The sequence below is a fragment of the Bacillus rossius genome, chromosome 14 (assembly GCF_032445375.1).
Source record: "Bacillus rossius redtenbacheri isolate Brsri chromosome 14, Brsri_v3, whole genome shotgun sequence".
Taxonomy (NCBI): domain Eukaryota; kingdom Metazoa; phylum Arthropoda; class Insecta; order Phasmatodea; family Bacillidae; genus Bacillus; species Bacillus rossius.
The window spans coordinates 25,111,052-25,133,414 of NC_086341.1; the positions used below are offsets into that span (position 1 = coordinate 25,111,052).

General features: G+C 40.9%; 1 protein-coding gene across 1 annotated transcript in view; it reads right to left on the reverse strand.

Annotated features, from left to right (window-relative positions):
* The window catches only part of LOC134538730 (neither inactivation nor afterpotential protein C), a 180,052-nt gene that overhangs the window by 68,415 nt on the left and 89,274 nt on the right, over positions 1-22,363 (reverse strand). The window contains exons 12-16 of the mRNA XM_063380190.1: positions 21,742-22,088; positions 19,841-20,051; positions 16,255-16,396; positions 14,794-14,944; positions 12,698-13,014 (exon numbers count right to left, since the gene is read on the reverse strand). Of these exons, the coding sequence (XP_063236260.1) occupies positions 12,698-13,014; positions 14,794-14,944; positions 16,255-16,396; positions 19,841-20,051; positions 21,742-22,088 (1,168 nt within the window). The remainder of the gene's footprint in view (positions 1-12,697; positions 13,015-14,793; positions 14,945-16,254; positions 16,397-19,840; positions 20,052-21,741; positions 22,089-22,363) is intronic.

Consider the following 22,363-nt stretch of genomic DNA (forward strand, 5'->3'; position numbering starts at 1 on the left):
TCTGGTGGACTTCGGTGTCGCCTCGGTGATTGGCTCAGCTACAGGTATGATGGATGTTGGCGAATCAGGGCTGATTTGAATGCATTCAGGGATAACCTGAACCGATTGGGTAGCTGTCTGGTTGAATGCGTGTGCGTAGACGTCTTCACTCGTGGCAGGCAGCACTGTATCGTGTCGAAGCATGTTAACAATACATTGTCCATAACCAGAGCAGTTAATTAATTCAAATGGTATGTCTTGAGGTCCTGGGTCGAGTATTTGTTTCGAGTGAAACATGCCGTCACAGCTTTCCGATATGTGTTTTAAATTGTCTTGACTCCACTCGCTGTAATCAACACTGCCTAGACCAGGATTTACACTCACGTATTTCTTGCTTGAATGAAAGTTAGACATCTTGCTTGGCACAGATCCTCACACCGACACAGTTTCAGCTCGACTGTCGACCCAGGAAGCGGCGATCCTATTTAAAAATATATTGCCCATCCGAATGAATAAATTTATTACGAAATTCCATAGAGTAGAGCATCTCGTAGAACAGTCCATTATCTATATCCCCATAGTTGCTTGCTTAGATGCGTCGACACCGAGAATTTGTTTTCTCGTAATAAACGACCTCTCGACAAGGAACACAAATGATTACTGCAAGGCGTGTCGTGAGGTGGGTTCCACATGCATGTAGCGGGATTATGGCGATAGTGTTTAATTCCGGTACACCATTCGGAGAAAGTACTTTCATAGTCTCTGTCACGGGATGTCTTGAGCTCATCAATAGTACAGGGAAACTTTGCCATTGGATGACTAAGATTTATTACACAGTCTTTATGCTGACAGTCGAAAACAGTCAAGAGAGTCACGGACTTGTATGGTCTATCAGCGTGCCACCTCAGTCGGAAATGAGTATTTTCGCGACAAAGTTCGAAATAAACGTATCGAAGACTACTCAATCCAATATCAAATTCATAGAACTCTACATGAAATTCAACACAGTTCAGACTTGCACGTTTGTAAAGATATCTATTTTCGGTATTGTCAAACAAAGTCGAAGGCTTCATTTCTTTAGATCGTGGATCAGGAGGATAATTAAAATATCTTGTCGCTTCATCCCATGTTAAGATGCTCGGTGCCCACAATTCATCTATTACGGCATCTTCTTGGCTTTGAGTTATATCATGGAATCGCGGTGATAACATGACTGACATAGGTATTGTCTTAGCTCTCAAACTTAAGCGAATGGGGTGAATCGATAAAGTTTACACTGAAGGAAACTACATGTCTCGTAGCAAACACTGTTTTCATAAGTTGTGTTGTGAACATAACCATCACACTGCTCCTCCCAATGCACAACTGTCTCTGGGTTCGTGCTGCGTCTCAAATCACACCTTACTGCAGAATAATCTGGTTCTGAGGTTATAGTTTCAGTAGCGGCTGCTGCCTTAAGTTCTTCTAAGGTAGTAGGAAATTTACTGTCGGGTCTCAAGTAGTGCACAACACAATCTACCTGATTGCAGGGCGTCTCAATAAAGTCCGGAGCCTCCAGATCGCAATCGGTGCTCCAGTGATGATTGAAGTTGCAGACTATGAGGTGGAACTCTCCATCTCCGGTAAGGTATGCCACACGACGAAAGCCGGGTGACACGTCTGCGTAGCGTGCCGATGGATCGAACGTCATTTTTCTTGAATATATAGTGAGTCTACGCCCGCACGACCGCGAACTGTACGCTGACTGTCGTACCCCGGGACGATGACCTCAATTTATAGCGCCTCCAGTCCAGACATGTTTACCGTTGCTTCGCTTGTTGTTGATTCCATTTCGAGCGCGTCATCCAACATTCCAGGATCGCTGTGTTCTAGCATCCAAGCCCTAAGCAATGCGACGTTACGGCGAGACGATACAGGTCTTATGCTGTCACGATTTTGAGCATACATTATGTCTAATTTTTTGAAAGCCGGGCAGCCATATTCCTCTTGTGCATCCACTATGTGCATGTGTTTGAGACAGTGTTTACCCAACCATCTTTTCTGTTCGCTTCCAGCAACTATTACAGTTCCACTCAAGTGAGTTGTCAAGATGGTGGAAAGACTGTTGTAGGGAAACAATCCGTGTTCCCATTTTAAACTATGAAAATTTTTAGTGAGCCACGCATTACTTCTCCGGTATTTACGACTAATGTCTCTCCACTCAAACGGCGGTTTGAATGTTCGCGTAATTATGTTCCCCTCAGAGTCAGCAATGCTAAGTTCCTTGGTAATAAAGCCATACTGAGAGAAAAATCCTTGCAGATTAACATACTTCATGGTGGCTGAGACACGACTGAGCCTCTACTATGCTTAACTCAGTATTTTAACAGCTTTGTCTCGTGGATTATAGGAGACAAGTCTGTCGTGCAATATTAATGCAAATGCTTGTGTTAAGATCGGTAGGTTGTCTGAGCTTGTGATCTCCAACTTGCAATCTATGATATTCGAAGGTATTTTCTCAGCTTGACGGCTTACATCAAACATGAATAACGTAGCCAGTTCCTTAAACTGATGAGGGTCAAGCAAAGGTGCATTCTGCTTTCCATAGTAAGACTCTTGAAAATTTGAATACATATCATATGCGATTAAGTAAAATCCATTGTCGAAGTTTATGTCCAAATCCGTGTATGGATAACTTTCTGAATTCAAGAATAGTTTTATATTCTTTATGTTGCAGTGGTCAAACCTCGATTTATCGGCAGCCATTACATTATGTTTAGCCGATTGAAAGCCGACTATTATGTATAGTGGTTTTTCCATCGAGAAGCTTGTCTTTACTGACCAGCTGACATTTTGTGCTTGTGGCATGCTGGGATATGTTTCAACAGACCAAGATCTAAATGCTATATCTATATTTCTGCTTTTCTCCACAAGCTTAAGCAGTCGCGTGCGTTCCGCTGGAGACACTTGGATGTGTGGTACGGCCCAATCGATAGAGTTTATGGTTAAATTAACTGCTTGAGGCTGCGCACTCGCATCTACGATCGAGTTAATGTACGTATTTTCTAAAACTATAATTAACTCTTGTTTGGAGTTTAGAAGTATACGGTGATAATCCTCAGCAAAGCCGAGGAGATGGCTTAGCGGAACACAGATTTCGAAAACACCATCGGCTGTTAGAGGCAAGCTATAGTTTTCCTCGAGACACCATCCCTCCATTTTGCTGATGGCGTATTCATCACGAGTTTGTGAAAGATAATTCTTCACTGTAGATACCACTCCTAGTGATCTGGTCTGGTCTATAAGAACGCCGTTCAGTTCAAATCCTATCCGATTGATCATATGTAATACACCATTGTTTATAATCTTTGCATGGTCCGGTTTCCGTCCGTCTGCCTTTACGAGTTTTCCACGTATACGCAAAAAGGATTTTGAGATGTTTGTGTATGCATCATGATTTTGAATCACTATACGGATTTCAGAGTTGGGGGCATAGGGTCCATTTAAGTATGGTTTGTAAATATGCAGTTCAGTTTTTGAAATAGAATCCTCAAATTGTGGTGCTTGCTCGACTTCAAGAACGGTGTTCTCCATGAGGATAAACTCTAAATCCAAATTTTTTAAGGAATCTCACGTTAACAGATGTTAGCCGCTTGATGTCTCGTCGTCTACTGGATAAGGACACACCTAAACCGCTCCATTTATGCTTAGAAAAATATTTCACTCCCATTGTTTTTTCAAATGCAGTCTTAGAGTTATTTCTTCCTTTCTTAGGTTAACTAAGCGTCCTTCCTGATCGACTATTTGAATGTCGAGCTCCGATATCGATTGAACGGTAACTGGGACATAAATGAGCGTGGTAGGTCGTTCATTTATCTTATATCCCGGAGGTACTATGGGGGAAAATTCATGAATAGTATTGTTTAATTTACCATTCAAGTATGTGTGTCCCACAGCATTGCTTGTAATTCGTATAACATTCACGGGGAATATATTTACAGGATTTGTCGATTCATGCAGCTCACCTGCTTTGTATACTTGAGAAGAAAATCCAAGCATTTCACCTAATGTATTTTTTCCACTAAAATCCACATGTATATTGTTGCTGAACATTATGCACTGTAAGGTGTTGGGGTTGCCTCGTAATAGAAATGTTGAATCTGCAGGTAGGTTCTGTTTTATGTAAGCTTCCATGTCACTTATTTCATATGCACCTGTTGGTAATTTCATTTCATGATGTTCATTGTTTGCGATGTATCGAAAAACTTGATTATTTTCATCAATGTTCGGTATCGAGTTATATGTTGTCAGATCGATCAATGCCATTGTCCACTCTCCATCCAATTGCAAGGGAGGGAAGTAGTAGGTTCTCATAATCGAGCTCTTCCCAGTTAAAATTAATGTTATTGACATTTTGTCTAGTTTACACTGCGTCTCGCGTTGTGTGTGGTCTCTCTATAAACACTCTGTCGCATATGTGGCTTATGATAACACTAATGCTTCTTATATATTGATACTAAAAATCTTAAGCATAAGTGACCGCAATTCCATGAATGCAACTTTTGTTGCCTGTCATAATTATAGGTTATGTTGCACTTGTTTAAATATCGTATCAGTTCCACTGGTGGAGGCAAGTCTCCGAAGCTATCGTAATATTCAACGTTAGGACCGGTCTTGACATAAGCAGTCCAATGCGTTCCCGGTCCTTTGGATGAGTCTAGATTCAAAATAGCACTTTCATTACGCAATGGTTTCTTAGGTAGCGAATCGCGCATGTATATTTGTCTAAAGTATGGTATTTTCAATTCTTTTATCGCCTTCATTAACTCGAGGTTTGTAAGAGCTCGCTTTGGTAAGTTTTTGATTATCGCTTCCTGCTCCCGCGATTTTTCTTTCTTCTTCTTCCTCTTCGCTTTCCCCCACCACCCGACTGTGGGTAGGGGCGTAGATAAAGTCCTGAACCGTTTTTTGCTGCACGTGCTATCGCTTGCATACGTGCCTGACTCCGGACATCGGAAACAGTTTTAGCAACACCCACAGCTCCACCAATTAAGCTGCCTAATGCAGCGAGTGCTGGAAATATAAATGGTAATAGACCACCCTTCTTCCCCAGGGCTTTCCTGACAGATTTACGGTTTCTCTTCTTTGATGATGATGAAAATCTTAAACCTGCACCAAGCTTACGTTTCACTCTCATAATCTTGTTAACGGTCCACGCGGATACTCTCTGTCCAAATTTAGTTTCGGGAGACTTTCTAATCTTCTCGGCCGTGTCAGCTAATATTTTATCCGCTTTATGTCTTTCAGCCAAGTTATTACTATTCGCATACACAATATCGTGAAGACGACACGCCTCGTCTAGTGCATTCACACCACGATCACCTCTTGCTAGTCTCTCGGCTAGTCTCGTGCCAGGTCCACAGAAATTGTAGCCCGGAAGATGTGCCTCGAATGGTAGCTTATTTATAACAGAATTAACTAAGCCTGAACCTCTCTTCCGTCTCATACAAGACATATCAAGACACTGAGTGGTTTCACTATAAGGATGACTGTTTTATAGTGTTTAGGTTTAGTATTAAGAATGGAGGTTGTTCAACAACAGCTCGCTTTACCAATTTCACTAATTGATGATGATGTGTTTAGTAAAACTGAAGAACGTCATGGATCTCTGTTACCAAATACCATACGGTGTATAGTGTCAGGTCCTTCGAATTCTGGCAAAACTTGTCTTATTCTTTCACTTCTAGAACACCCCAATGGGATACGTTTTGAGAATGTGTATTTATATAGCAAGTCCCCAGAACAACCAAAATATCAACGTTTAGCCCATGTGCTGGAAAATGTCGGGGGAGTGAAATTTTTTAAATTTCGAGAAAATGCTGATGTTTTAGACCCCAGTCAAGCCCTCCCCAACTCTGTGCTAATCTTCGATGATGTTGCTTGTGATAAACAAAGCATTGTTCAAAAGTATTATTCTATGGGGCGACACCACAAGATCGACTGTTTCTACTTGGTACAAACTTATACCCAAACCCGAAAGCAATTAGTGCGAGATAATTGTAATCTAATAATTTTGTTTAAAATGGACGATCTTAATCTAAAACATGTGTTTTCCGACCATGTCGGTACAGATATGAGCATTGAGAGATTTAAAACTCTTTGCGGTCACTGTTGGAACAGTCCTAATGAGCATGGTTTCATTGTGATAGCTAAAGATTTTTCTCTACATAAAGGGCGTTACAGATGTGGTTTTGATCAGTTTATTGTGATAGGTTCATGAATCACGATGTCAAAGTTCGGTGGTGGTGGACTTAAACGATCGCACGACTCATGCATGACGTTTACTCGTGAAGGGGACTGCGACTTAAGCTGGAAACATTTGAAGAGAGTTGGTGATCCTAAACAAGATGGTGATGCTGCTAATAAGAAGTATGTTGACGCAGTAAGCTGGGCTTTTACACATGCTTTGCATTCGATGACTGATGGTATGACACGACAAGTTACAGATATCAACAGATCACTTACTGTAACAAGAGATGTGCAAGTGGGGATTATGGAGTTCTTGCGCAATATGGAGGCTAAAGAACAGCATTTAATTGCTCAATTAAATGAAAGTCTTTCAGCTGTGTCGACAAAGTTGGGTGATATGTGCACCTCGTTGGAGAGCAGGTTAGATTTATTCGCACAAACATTTATAGAGGAACTAAATGATGCACTAAATGCTAACATGGTTGAGATGGTATTGAAAATTAATGCTGGAATTGTACAACAGCTTTCACAAATGAATCGCACTGTTGGTGTTTTGACGATTACTCCTGATGAATATTCTCGCGGTGTGTTGTCTAAGAAACCTTCACCTCCAAAACCAGCACCTGCAAAAACAGCATCTTCAAAACCAGCACCTCCAAAACCAACACCTCCAAAACCAGCACCTCCAAAACCAGCACCTCCAAAACCATCAAGCTCTAGACATGCCTAGATCACTCACGTATTGATGCTAGTTGTATATAAAAGGGTGATATGCTATCGCTAACTCTGCAGTCATGTCTCTTGTGGCTAGTAAGTTGGAGCGCGTCATAGAAAATGTTCGTGCAAAGTATCTACTTGCCAAACGAGCTCGTTTGGAGAGGGATGCAATTAATGAAGAAATATTCAAGTCTGTTAATTCGCGTTTGGATAAACTTGGACCTACTACATCGCTCGCACAGTCTATCGATACTGTGAAGCAGGATTCTGCGGAAGAAGCTACTGTGAAACAATATTTAGAATCAAGCGACAGTGATGACTCGAACGCTATTCCTTTAAAACATCACGGTGTTCCATATGATGATTCTTTAGGTGGAGTGCAGTCTTATTTGCAGAGCTACAACCTTCGCTCTGGTGATGGAACCTATGGTGTATCTAAACGACATAACCGCTGGTTTTTAGGGGACACGGAAGTATTTTTTCACGATAACAATATGATTCGCGTTAAAGATGAACTAATACAACCTGCTCCTGGTTTATTTGAACTTTTATTTCGCAGAGAGCCGCATACGTACTCGGAATCGGCCCTTAAACAATATGGTAATCTACTAGAGCTTACAAATGCTTATTTTAAAAAGAATGACCCTGCAACAAATCTCTATAAAAGCACGTCACATGCGAAATTTGATATCATTAAGCAACTGTTTCCACATATTGGTTCGCAGCAACGAGGAAGTGGATTGTTACATAAAACATTGGATTTAGGTCGTAAACGAGAGTTCATTTATTGGAATGATCCGAATGAGATAGTAGATCGACTCAGGGTGTTAATGGCCTCGCAGGCTTCTGGCCACACCGGACACAATAACGAAATCCTTTTGATACTTGAAGAGTTACAAGAATCAGGATACATTGCAAAATGAGCGACGCACAGCGTGGGATTGCATACGAGCTTCACCGAGGCAAACGTATTATATTTCCTCGCAGAAGGGTTTTAACATATGGACTCCATGATTTACTACAGATTGATTTGGTAGAAATGATACCATACAGTAAAGTGAACAGTGGTTACAAGTACATCCTGACTGCCATAGATGTGTACAGCAAACGTGCTTATGCAGTTCCAGTTAAACAAAAGACAGGTGTGATGGTTACTGCTGCCATGAGAAGTATTTTGAAAGAAGCAGGAAGTTTTAAAAGTATTCAAAGTGATGCGGGAACAGAATTTTATAACTCAACTTTCAGAGCTCTTATGAAAAGAAAAAATATTAATCATTATTCCACTCACAGTGAGATTAAAGCAAGTGTGGTAGAGCGGTTTAATAGATCTCTAAAATCGCTGCTTTTTCGCGAGTTTTCAGCTCAAGGAAATTATAAGTGGCTTAAAATTTTACCACAAGTTCTACGTGTCTACAATAACAGATTCCACCGCACCATTGGCATGGCTCCGAATCAAGTGAAGGATGACTCTTTGCTACAAAGTGTTTACAAATATGTAAAGACAATTGACCCTAGAAAACCTAAGGCTCGTGTGGGGGATCATGTACGCGTGTCACGAAACAAGAAAGTTTTTGAAAAGGGGTTTACACCGAATTGGTCTCACGAAGTGTTTAAAGTAACAGCTATGAGGTCCAGCTTTCCGCGTGTGTATAACTTGAGTGATATGGATGGAAATGAAATACAAGGTGTTTTTTATGCTTCAGAAATTCAAATTACAAAACACCCCGATACATACTTGGTAAATAAAATTCATCGAAAGCGTGGTGAAAGATTCCAGGTGTCTTGGAAGGGGTTTCCCGATACCGTGAGGACATGGGTAAAGAGAAAGGATATGGGAGTTTAAGATTACATATACACATTTTATTTTACCTTATTGCTTGTTCTCAATCGAAGCATATTCTATGGAATCGTTTGTGTGGGCTGTTGTTGAGATTATATTCCTGCAATGTATTTATAATGTGTGGACTACTTCCTGAACACGACCCAGCACTCTGCAGCTTGGGATCAACAAGCTGTGACGTCAGCCCGCGCTGGGCGCCTCATTGGAATGTGTAGCGCGACATCGGGGTTGCATGTCATCTTTCCGTCAAGACCAGGTCAACTATAGTCTTCATTCTGTCTCTGACAATTCCATAATGAACATGGCTGCTTTTGAGGAAATGCGCGATTGCATTGAATATGCGCTTCATGCTTGCATCGGCATGAATATAGATGCGATAGTACACCATCTAGAGGTCTCCGCGATCAATTTGTTCGCTGCATTTCCAGAGGAATACGAGTTTCTAACATACCTTTACAACGGTATTATAGCATGCTTTGAAGCTGTAATGGAGGCTCAAGAGCAAGTGGAGCCAGATGATGGAGTGGACAGCGGCTTGGGAGAGAGTGACGGTGAAGCATAATGCTTGCGCCCTTGTTAAACATGGAAAATAGGCCTCTCGGGGAAACTCGCCATGTATAAAAAAAAAGGAGTTAACGCATCTAATGCTGTACCTCCTGAGACATAGTCTCTAAGGTGATGTGGAAAGCAGCATACCACTATAAATTCAAACACAAGTTTTTATTTATTTTTTTTTTTTTTCAGCTTACACTCCAGAGAATCTTCCGCCACGTCGAGATGAAGAGAATGAGACTACACATCATAGTTATAAATTCACTATCACTAAATAATAATAATGAGCTTACACTATTATTAAATGCATTACAGGAAAGCTAACACTAAAGTATGCCTATAAGAAAAAATTTCTTATGCCTGCTTCTGATGCATATAAAGGAACACATATCATGATCATTCAATATGGTGCACTCTGTGCATGTAAGGGAACAATCTTTTCGGTGCACTCTGTGCATGTATTGGAACGAGTCCTTGGGTGTATCATGTGCTTCCAAGATGGTGGGGCTGTTGAATCCAAGATGGCGGAGAATTGTTTAAAGGTTGTAATATTTTTTTAAATTTAAATATCGCGCCCTCTGGTAGCAACACTTGTTACTAAATATATCGATTAGCATTCGACCTATCGAATGGTGCTGCGCCCTGGCAGCTGAAATATGAAATATAAGTAAATATATCGATTAGCATTCGACCTATCGAATGGTGCTGCGCCCTGGCAGCTGAAATATGAAATAAAAGTAAATATATCGATTAGCATTCGATCTATCGAATGGTGCTGTGCCCTGGCAGCTGAAATATGAAATAAAGATGGCGACGGTGGCACACTCTGGTAGCCAACTTGAGAATCAAGATGGCGGCGCCTCTGGCAACTAATTTTTGAATTTGCCGCGCGATACTAGCGACATCTACCAGCCAACTTGAGAACCAAGATGGCGGCGCCTCTGACAACTAATTTTTGAATTTGGTGCCATCTGGTAGTCTGTGCTGGAATTAAAGATGGCGGCTGTATAATAATTTTAATTTCAAATGTGGCGCCTTAGGTATGCATTAAGGAAGGCAAAAACACCCTCCCCCATTTATCATAAACTTGCCGTCAGTACGTAGCATATATAGATTATTTATTCCACCATATTCCAATTGGTCTCGTGGTCTAGTGGTCAAGGCGTCCGCCTCGTAACCACGACATCCTGGACGTTTTCACGTCCCATGGATCGAATCCCAGCCTCGGCACTGAAAATATTTTAGTTAAAATAAAATAATACCTGCTGCTACCTGGTGGCGACCAACAGAACTATATGACGTCACACAAGATGGCGGCCTCCAGCAGCCGAAACAAGATGGCGACCAGGAAAAATCAAGATGGCGGCCTCCAGCAGACGAAACAAGATGGCGGCCTCCAGCAGACGAAACAAGATGGCGGCCAGAAGAAATCAAGATGGCGGCCTCCAGCAGACGACACAGAATCATGACGTCACGATTCGAAGTTGGTGGAAATTTCTAGAAATACAAAATGGCGGATTTGCGGATTTGCGATTTGCGGATTTGCGGATTTGCGTATTTGCGTATTTGCGGATTTGCGGATTTGCGAATTTGCGGATTTGCGGATTAGCGGATTAGCCACTGGATTAGCGCATAAAAACTGGATTTGCACATAAAAAACCATAAAAAATGCGTAAAAAAACCTTAAAAAATGGGATAATCCCCGGATTACCCCGCTCCCCCCTCGTCTATGTTCCAGAGTCGGCACGCTCTCCCTACTCACTTGTTGAGGTGGACTGGACTGAAGAATCCGGATTGAGATTTTACTTTAAACACGGACTGGAGAGAAAAGAAAACACGCACGAGCAAGCCGCCGCCATATTGCATTGTTTGTTATTTGTCTCTTTGCATTTCAGGCATAATTTGTGAAAATGGCAAAAAAAAACAAAAAAAAGAGCAGAGGAATGTGTGGACAGAGATGGAAGTAAAGTTATTGTTGGACATAATGATTGAAAAACATATTTTAAGATTGCTGGACGGAAAAAACCACAACATTTTCAGTCAATGTTGACTCCAACTTCAATCTTGTTTACATTTCAATCTGGATTGTGATATTTACCATAAACACATTTCGTCAGTCTATGTTCGTTACACATTCACTCCGAGTTCACTCCACTCCAGGTTCAATCCAGATTGAAATTTTACCCTAAACGAGGTAATAGTGCTTAATATACTGTCTCAGAGGCAAAGTTAAACTGAACAAGCTTGTCAAAGGCTTAAGAATAAGAAAACTGTATTAAATGTAATTATTATAATGTTATCTATTTACAAAATCAAGTGATTTTTTTTCTTAGTTAAATAATCGCGTGTACTATAAAGCCTGTATCTCGGAACAGAGTTTCTACAATGGCACACAGACGGAGACGGATCCGTAAGCATTATCTCGGCAATGCTGAGCTCTTCAGCTCGTTGCTCCGTGCAACCAATAGAAGCCCAGTACTTGGCTACGGTGGTAGCCATCTTTGTTTATGTACTGAATACGTGAAAATATTAGTATCAATTACAAGAACAACATCTAGGTTGGATCACTACTTTGTCCTTCACTTTTATTATTTATGTAAATTATGTTTGTGTTATAATCTCAAATGTGTAAGATCTCAATTCAAGCAACTTGCAATTCGAATAGTGGATTAAATATAATTAAAAAAAAAAAAAAAAACACCTACAAGAACCACGAGTGAGACGAGAATACACCGGACTAGACAAAAAGCATTCACGCGATACCGCACGATGTATAGATGCAACAGAGAAGATACATACATGTCCTATACAGACTTACATAAGTTACAAAGAAGATTACTGCCAACATGATAAGTGGCAAAATGTAGTGAGTGTCATCAGATAGCTAAATGAAGGCTGTATGACAGAGCGGGCCAGGAATTGAATTAATATTTGGTAACCTTGAAATACAATCTCATTGGTTGACATTTGTTATATTTCAGTGGATTTTGAAAGCAGAAGACGGGATGGTGGGATATTCCGGGAGATACGTGTCCGTTTACATGTCGTTGTGGAAGAGAAGCCTTCTTTTCACAGACGAGAGAGCCAAACGCCCGATCGTGCATCTTCGGTTTTTTTTTTGTTCATTGTAACTCATGATAACTAATGGTCAATTAGGTTAGGTTAGCTACATTATAAATACTTTAAAACATTGTGGAAAGTTGATTTGGTTAGGATAGCTACATTAAAGATACTATGAAATCATGTAAACAAAAAAAGCGAGCATGAACTTCGGGGAACTTCGGGCGTGGCTCTCTCGTCTGTGAAATGAAGGCTTCCCGTTGTGGAAGAGGACCTCCGAGGAAGGACGAGCAGTTGCCAGAGAGAGCGTGGTGGCCTCACCCGGGGCTTGGCCTGGCTGTCGGCGAGCAGCGCCGCGCCCCAGCGACCCTTGTTCTGGCCGGCGATGGCGCCGCGCTCCTCCGACGTCAGCGTGAGGTTGCCCGTGCGCGACAGCTGGTTGGTGAACAGCTTCTGCACCACGTGGTCCGAGGACAGCCGCAGCGTCTCGATCATCTCGGGCGGCAGGAAGTCGCGGTTCTTCCCGGCCATCTGCTGCGCGCAGTACGTCACCTTGCCGGTGTAGTGCGCCACCGTGAAGTCGTGGCGGCCGATGGCCTGCAGCCGCGTGCTCTGCCGCTGCTCGCCCTTCAGCGTCTCTGCGGGACCGTCCATCCTCGGGAGCCCAGCCAGGGAGCAAGTCCTCCTTCCAGCATTTTTAAATAGTGAGCTTAGCTTCATAAGATTACACAGAGATTATGAAGTAGCTTGGCTTCTGGGTTGTAGCCGCGTCCTTGGCGAATAATTCACCGACGTTTCGGTCGACATTGAAGTCGCCATCATCAGGGAGCAATAGGTGATGATGGCGACTGAAATTTCGACCGAAATGTCGGTGAATTATTCGCCAAGGACGCGGCTACAACCCAGAAGCCAAGCTACTTCAGACAATGGCCGTGAAAGCCTGCGAACATTATTAATGTATTTCCTTTCCATTATAGACCGACACGCTCCGTGTACAGCAGCTTGATTCATGCTAACTATTTTACACATGACAAGCTTGCCATGGCAAGCCTGCAAGCACGCGGCAATGGTTCATGGTTCAAAGAAGGCTTGAATCAAGCTTGTATCAAGCTTGCACGGAAACTGTAATTTAAGTCACATGGTATGCTTGCCGCAAGCTTAAATGCTATGTGGGAAAAGGCAGGAATTGTGTTTATAAGAAGTTTGCTCATGTGTTACTGTAAGGATATCTTTCAAACAAACTTGACACACGTGTGCCATGTATTTAATAACTTGTATGACTTGTTTCAACGAAATCCTGAGACTTTGTGAGGTAATAAATTTTATTTTTTTTTACAATTATATAATGGTTATATTGGATCCCTTTCTTCACAAAATCCTGTCTATGTTCTATGGAAGGTTGAGCAGACATAGTTATTTCCATGGAAGTTATGCTAGCTAATAGATTTAATGCAATCATTTTTGCACAATTTTTCCTATTAATATTCCTTCCTCGAGACATAGCCGTACTTCAGAATAGAATTTAACATTTCACAGTTTATAATGAGCGAAAAATTAAGTTATTGTAGGTGAATGTTTGTGTGTTTTAAACGTTCAAACACAATAAAAAAACATTCAAAAACATATATTTCCAATAACATTATTGTACTTTTTCTCTTTTATCTATATCCTCTAAGTAATGCACGATTTTTTTTATGAAAGCTAGCAGAATCACGCCAAATAATATTTAACACCTAATAGCTACTCCGTCCTAATGAACAGCTGGACTTCCGGGCAAACAAAGCCATTGAGGGGAGGAAGTAAATTTATGTAAAAATGGCTCACTGTAACACAGACTGTGTACTTCATGTTTTTTTTTTTCAGTAGTTAATGGTCAAGAGAAATACAGGGGTTTCCCGAACACCTCCTTTAAGGACAACTTTAGCCTAAATGATCCTCGAAACGTGCATCTCAAAGGATACCAGCCATTTTTTTGATCTTCTGAATAGTTGCAAATATATTAATAGAATCCACTACTTGGTATTTCGTGAATGAACGAGTATCTCACATACTTTCAACCATCCTTGTGGACTCTGATGAGAATGCGGGGCTTTCTTAGTAGAAATGTAATGACAGCTTGTTGCTTAGCCTGCAGAGTACTGTTCAAACCCTTTTATGTCCATCCGTTACTGTGAAAAATTTGAAAATTGCCTGAAGATAAAGTTTAAAATATTTTTTAGACGAAAACAAAGGACTGCCGAAATATAATTTTCATGTTGACACACCAGGTGACCCTAGGATCTAATACGAAAAATTACTGATATCCTTTCACAGGCTGATTCCTCACTGATATTCGGAAACAACCTCTGTAAGTTATTCACTAATTTTAATTCCTCTTCTCCAAAAACGGGTTGGATAATCGTAGGAACGGTACCAACCAATGATCAGCTCGGATCCCCGGCTGCTCCGACTGGCCTCGTCCAGGAGGTACAGGAGTCCGTTCGGCTTGGACATGAGCTCGTCCACGGTGGGCTTGTTGTCGTAGAACTGCAGAGTCTGCAGGGGAATCTCCTCTTCCTCTTGCTCTTGCTGCAACAACACCGCTCGAGCTCGCCGTCTTGATGTGTGTGATTTGAATGACCGTTTTTTAACTATACATCTCATCGATATCTAAGGTCATAAGAGCTGGCGAAGGATTGATGAGGTGAGAATAAAGACTGATCTAGGGGGTGAAGTTAGAGGGAGAGCAGGATGGACCGACAAATATTTTTTAGACTAAAAAAAATGTGTGAAATAAAACAAGAATAGAACAAAAAATAATAATTACTGAACATCCAATTACATTTTTATTTTTTATGTGCTCATTATAGAAGATCATGTTCTATTCAGTTGAGATCTTTACTGCTTAGTTTATAGAGAGGTATGCTTGCGTAGAGCCAATGGAGGTTGAACGAGGCATGCTCTTAGGCTAAAGTGTGTAGTGGTAGGTTATTCGGGGTCCGGACGTTAAAACTCCACAAAACCTAGTGTCGCGTATGAGTTGCTGTAATTGCTAATCAGAATTTCATACGGATTTTTTCCATTAACTTGGTTTTGTTATCGTTGTATGTCAAATAAAGACACTAAGAGCTGAAAACGGGATGAGAGCTCGCACAAGAGGAAAAATAAGCTCAGAAAATTTCGTCACTAATGTTACGTTTATTGTTGTTGGGATGAAGTAAGAAAAGTGTTTTTTGGGGGGGGGGAGGGAGCATTATCACGATTTATGCCCCGGGTGAAGGAAGTCTATATCCAGCCCTGGACAAGAATGAAGCAGTGGTGATACGAGTGGTTGGAGGGAACGTGAGTAATCGTAGAAAACCCCACTGTAACATCCATCACGTTTCCCTCTTCTGATCTCTGGGACTGCAACTTGGATTTCTCTCAGTGGGTAATCGAGTGAACTAACCAGTCGTTCGCTGTGTTCCCCGCTGTCTTAGTGAGCCATTACAAAGAATACTTGGCGAGCAATTACGGACATGCTATCTCATAGAGCATTTTGTCCATGATTTCTCACAGACCTACGTGCAACTAAAATAAACTTTCAAAGGAACACATAAATGCCCAGTTAAACTCGAAACAATGAATGTAAAAGCAAATAAATAAATTGAGGCTTACTTCCCGTACACGTCAAGTCAATTAAAAATAAGATGTTGGGTGATAAGATGGGAATGAAGCGCTGAGCGAAAAAAATCACTGGCTCATGGCAACGTCCATCACGTTCTCCCACTTTCTAAAATATTCCGGGGGTTGACTTCGTCTTGGTGGTGGGAGGCGAGTGATCTGACCAATCAATAACCGTGGCCCCGACTGGAATATTCTAACATACATAGATACATATTTTCTTAATTATTTCTCACCATCTCCCAAACGAACATTCGTTGAGTGTAGTGGTACTGCAACTGTTCATTGATGGTGTTGACGAACAGCTGTTCAAGACTGTTCTTCTTGAAGCACTCGAACCCGAACAAGTCCATCAGGCTGACAGAATATTTATCACCACTGGAAAAGAAAAAAAAAACCATATTCAACAGAGCAGCATCATTTTGAAGTTAGAATGACTGATACACATTGTGAAATCAACCGATTATATACAGCAGGCTTGGGATATTTCAGACTTTCGATGCTGAGGCAGCATCTTACCAGTGGAGGTTGATTGTTGGGTTGAGTAAATTCATTATTTTATTTCAGAGGATATTAATATCCCGATAGGTAACATATTTTTCCGATCTGGGGCTTTAGCCCACGACCCATGAAGTAAGGAATTGTTTGGATATGGCTTGCTGTGACCTGATTCAAGTAATTTTGTACCTTACCATCGTCGTATTGCCAAACCCAGAACATTGCTGAAACTGTGCTTAGCCACGGCTAGTGATGGTTAACAATTATGAATCACGATTTCCGCCTTTTAAAGCAGTCACTGCCATAAATCTATAGTCCTTTAAATTTGGTTCCACAATGAAAACACCACACTTCAACTGGAAACACAGATTTTTTTTTTTTTTTACTTTTACAAAATATTCTCTTGGGAACCATTGGCCAAGAAATATTTTGTAATACATCAAGAAAGATATTGTAAATTTGTATAAAACATATTTGTGTTTTTATTTGGCTTATATGAAATACGTATTTGGAATAAACACCGAATATTTCTTGTCGCACTTAAGAAAATAGGCATACGTCTATTGAACCACGTATAAAATATAATTGAATATTAAATAATTTGACTTTATTTGGTATTATTATTCTTATTATTCTGTACATTAGTACTGGAAATCTATTCAGGGAACAGTTTACCAATAACTTTGACTAATGTTGGTACTGAGACAACAGAAAGTATAATTCCCGGGTAAGAATCCGAACCCATTATTACTGCGACCATTTGTTTGTAGCTTTCATTTGATTATACAAAATTTTCAAAATAAGTAATTTTAAATTATTATTTCAGTTCCATTTACAAAAAAATTACAGCGTAGTTTGTAACAAGCGTTCTTCGTAAAATTTTAAGGTGGATCCTTTTTAAGGCCGAACGCACACAGAATCAGAAAAGACGCGAAGCGACACCACACGATGCCTCAAGACAACTTCACGCCTTATTTCCGTTACGTTATTTCCTTCCATATTCTTTAAATAAAATTGTTGTCGTGATACTCTTTCAAAGATGGATAGTACAAAATAGGTCTTTCCTGTACAGGACATCAATGAAAATACTTATCAAGTGAATATTTACTCATATTAAAGAAACGACGAAAAACAGTGTTCAACTAGTCAGCTATAAACACGTTATGTTAGCGTGCCTTTGTTGACGAAGGTTTTGTACGCGCACATTCGCAGAACACTGCAGCCACCAGACAGTATGCTAGCGACCAAGTAGGAGCGGGAAGCCTAAGATGTACATCAAGTTTTGTCCCTACCCGAACACGCCCGGCCAACCTCGGGTTTATTTATATATAATTATATTTCTCTGTTTATTTTAATGTAGCTATACTAACCTAACAAACCGTCCATAGTGTTTTAAAGTGTTTTAATGTAGCTAACCTAACCGACCACTTTTAATATTTGAATTCATTTTTCCTGCGCAAAAATAAAACAAATCCCGAGGTTGGCCGAAGGTGAATATTCGGGCGTGTTCGGGCAGGGACAGAACTTGATGTACATCTTAGGCTTCTCAGTTGGAGCTGTCACTCGATGTTATCGCCTCGTGTCTGATCGCAACAGTGTTGTGGCGTCGTGCCGCGTCTGATCATGTGTGCGTTGCTTGTGTCACACAAAATGTCATGTCGTACCGTGCCATGCCTGATACTGTGTACGCCCGGCCAAGGGCCCATTATTCAATGACACGTAAATGGAGACGGATCTCACGGAACAGAGTTTATACAACAGCACCCGGATAGAGATGGACCCGTACGGACTAGCTCGGCAATGCTGAGCTCTTCCGTTTTACTATTCTCCGCGTGACCAATAGAAGCAGACTATTTGGCTGTGGTGGTAGGCATGTTTGTTTGTGTTCTAAATACGTTAAAAATTGTTTCACTTTGTTTTATTATTTTATTAAATGCTAGCTAATGCCCGACATGAGTTGCAATGCCACAATCAATTTTTTTTTAAAAATTGTTTGAAGGAGGTACACAATAGAACGCATCTCTCTCTATATATCTCTAATTATCTCTCTCACTCTATTTATGTCTGTATATCTCTATCTCTCTTTGTATATACCTCACTCTATATCTCTTTCTCTTCTTATCCCTATATATCTATATCGTCCTCTATATTTATCTTATCTATATACCTATATAGATTTCTCTATCTCTGTATATGTCACTCTATAGCAATAAAACTATTAAAATTAATGTTTTTACCTATATATTCCTCTATCTGTTTACCTGTCACAGGTGTGACGGATAATTAGTAAAGGAATGGTGGAGCTGGTACAGGATTCAGAGTGAGGACTCAAAGACGTCATGGCGGCTAACTTGGATGACCTTGATTTTTACCTTTGACCTTGACTTTCACCCTGGCGGCAATCCTGGATCCGCCATTCTGGATTCACCATCTTGGTTTATAGAATATTCTGCCATCTTGGAATTCTAGAACTTTCCGCCATATTAGGATATCTCTGTGGCAATTTTCGTTAAGGTCACCATGTCTAAAATATATAATTTTCACCAGAAAATGAATTGGGAAAAATTTTAATATTAATAAAAAATTAATAAATAGAACATTTTATTAAAAAGAACTTTCGCCATTTGGAAAATTGACCACCATCTTGACAAACTGTAATTTTTAGGCTAGAAATTCGGGGAAAAATTATGAAATTTATAAACAAAATAATAAATAAAATTTCAATAAAAATATACTTACATCACGCAGTTTAGAGTCCTCGGCAAAATAAAAATTTCAACGGATTCTTCCTCCACGGAAGCCACCAGCAGACTGACCTCCCACCACTGATTCCAATGTAAATATTACAGCAGCTAGTATGACGTTCTAGCATCATTATTGTTTTCTTCCACTGGAGGCCACCATCTTGGATCCAACATATTGTTTTTGTCTGCTAGAGTGCGCTGCAGCTATGTTAGTTTAATTTTTGCTCTCACTAGAGTGCAGTAATAATTTATTTCCAGGATGCTCCGCCATCTTGAAAAATCTGTAATTTTTAAAACTAGAATTTTCAAAAATCAAAAAAATAATAACATTTTTGTTAAAATAAGGAACCCTGAACCCTGTGACAGCTCCGCCATTCATATACTACTCATAGGCATATAAAACGCGCGCATATTCGAATGCAACGTTGTGTCAAAAATTTAAAAAACAATCGTTGAAGAACTTTCGGAGATTTAAAGTTTTCGAACGGACGAACATTAACATTTTTTATTTATTTATATGAAATGAAATGCAACCTGGTTGGGGTCGCGAGCGCGGGGGGTTGGGGGCGGGACAACTCACAAGACGGCGCGCGTGAAGGACAGCTTGAGGTTGACGACGTTGACGACCCAGTCGACGAGGCGGCAGTAGACGCCGGCGGCCAGGGCGTCGCGCGCCTCCTCGGCCTGCGGCGGCGAGTGGCGGCGCCTGACGGCGGTGCCCTTCTCCACCACGCAGTAGTTGGTGAGCGCCCACGCGAACTTCTTCTCGTCCACGCCCAGCAGCCAGGCCGCTGCGCGCACGAGCACACGTTCACCCTCAACCACCCAGCGCACACTCTTGTATCAGTGCGCTTCTTGGATGGCAATTGAACAATAAGTTATTGACGTTGTCAATCGATGAACGCCGGCTGCACGCACGAAAACGTGTCCCGTTAAGCACATTGTTCCGTTACGCTGTGTCCCGTTTCACTCATTGTTCCGTTACGCTGTGTTCCGTTACGCTGTCGGCGAGTGCAGTAATAGCCTAATAGGTTATGTTACAATTGACTTAAAAAAATTATGGTGATTCATATAATTGATGATAGATATTTGATTACAGTTTATTTATATGAAAACTTGTTCATAATTATATTTAAACTTTATAGCTAAACGCCAGTTTTTAAAATTAATTACAAGTCACTGTTTCATCGACTGTTTATAAAGTGAAGTGAAAAGTTAATTTGGTTTTCATTGCTTATTACAACAACAATTTCGGCAATAAAGTTTAATTATTCTTGCATTTTAAAAATCTGATTACTAGTATAATTTCAAGTATTTATTATTTTATTATTAAAATAAAAATGATTCAATTTTATTCATAAAAGTATGCAATCATTTCATCAAAGTTTTGTTATGACGTTGTCACGTTAAACTATCGTCCTAAACCGACTTTACAGACAACCAATTTTTTTTTGTCGTATGCTATCCGCAATCAAGCTCCGATTGGCTGGAGCACACCGCATTGCATCGCTCTTGTGTGAAACACGTTTTAGGGGTTAGTAAGTGTCCCTTTATGGAATACATATGATCGGAGGAACCTGTGTGACGAACGAGTTAAAAGTTACATTCCGAAGCGCCACGGTGGCCGACCTGCCCGCAGAGCTAATCTGTGAGGCGGGTTGCAGTTACTCAAGACGCGGCGCAGTTGTGGTTGAAGAGCTATGTTACGTGTAAGGAATTCTTGTTAGAATTCCGGATAAGCTATAGTTGTGACCAGTATGAATAATTAGACTGAATATAAAATATTAAACTACAAAAATAATATCAAACATTAATTTATATAGTATATACATGTTTGTTTCTTATTGTGTACATAAATAGTAACGGTAACTCGGTAACGAGCAAATTCATGTTTTCTCATTCTGCATATACAATACCAACTTGGACACAAAAGTTTACGTTGAATTCTTTAAAATAATGCCGAGCTTGATAAATATACTTAAATAGTGTTTTCATCTACATTTCTGGACGCGAATCACACGTAGTTTAAACTATACAACGAAACGGCTCCTATAAATACAAAGAAGACTTAAAAAAAAAAACTAACTAAACTTTAGCTTAGGACCGGATTTTCGACAAGGAATTTTTATTCGAAAACAAACTATCTTTTTCAAAAATTCATTAAATGGTTAATACGACCAAGTTTCTCATTGGCTTTGTAAACTTCAGTACGCGGACGCGAATCACTAGAATTTGTCTGCCGGAGTAGCCTTTGGAACTGTCGCGCAGTCTTCCCGTGCTCGGGGCAACTGAGAGATCTCAGCGATGACCATAACATTATATTGTGTGGAAATGAAGGAAAAGGCGTAACGGAAGTCCCTTGTGTGCTTCGAAGGACACACTGAACATTCTGTTCAGTTGTCGAATGCTTCTCGTAATTGAAAGCCAATGGGGTATGCTGAGAAAGCCAATGGGGTATGGCGAGGAGAGTTGAAAGCTCACCGTTGGCGGCGGCGTCGAGGTCGGCGACCTCTGCCGCGCCGTCGCCCGAGTCGCGGAACTGCACCTCGCCCAGGCTCAGCACGGCGGCCACCAGCCGCCACAGGATGTTCCGCTGCTCCTCGTCCAGCCCCAGGGTCGCCAGCCCGGCCTCCAGCCGGCGGAACCTGCGCGCGTTCTCCCCTCGCTCCAGCTCCCGCGGTCCTGCGGCGCACTCCGCCCCGCCGTCAGCCCCTGCAGCCCGCAGGTAGCGCTGCCGGCGGCCCGGCGCCAGCCGGTACCTGCCCAGGTCGCCGTCCGCCTCCAGCGCGTCGTACAGGTAGTAGAACACGTGGAAGTTGGCCTGGCTCCTGCGCACACACACGCTAGATGATAGTTGCTTGAAACAAAAAAAAATAAATAAACATTGCCTGTTAAAATTATTAAATATCACACAAGATAAACATCCGTAGTAACCAAATCTTAGAACGAAATATATTTCAATGATATACGTTTTGATGATTTAATTTTATATTAATATATATATATTTATATTTATCAAGCTATATTTAATGCAGTTACAAATATGGTCGGCGTATTGAAAAAAAACCGAAGTAAAAAGTGAAATATTTCGTGTTTAGTTACC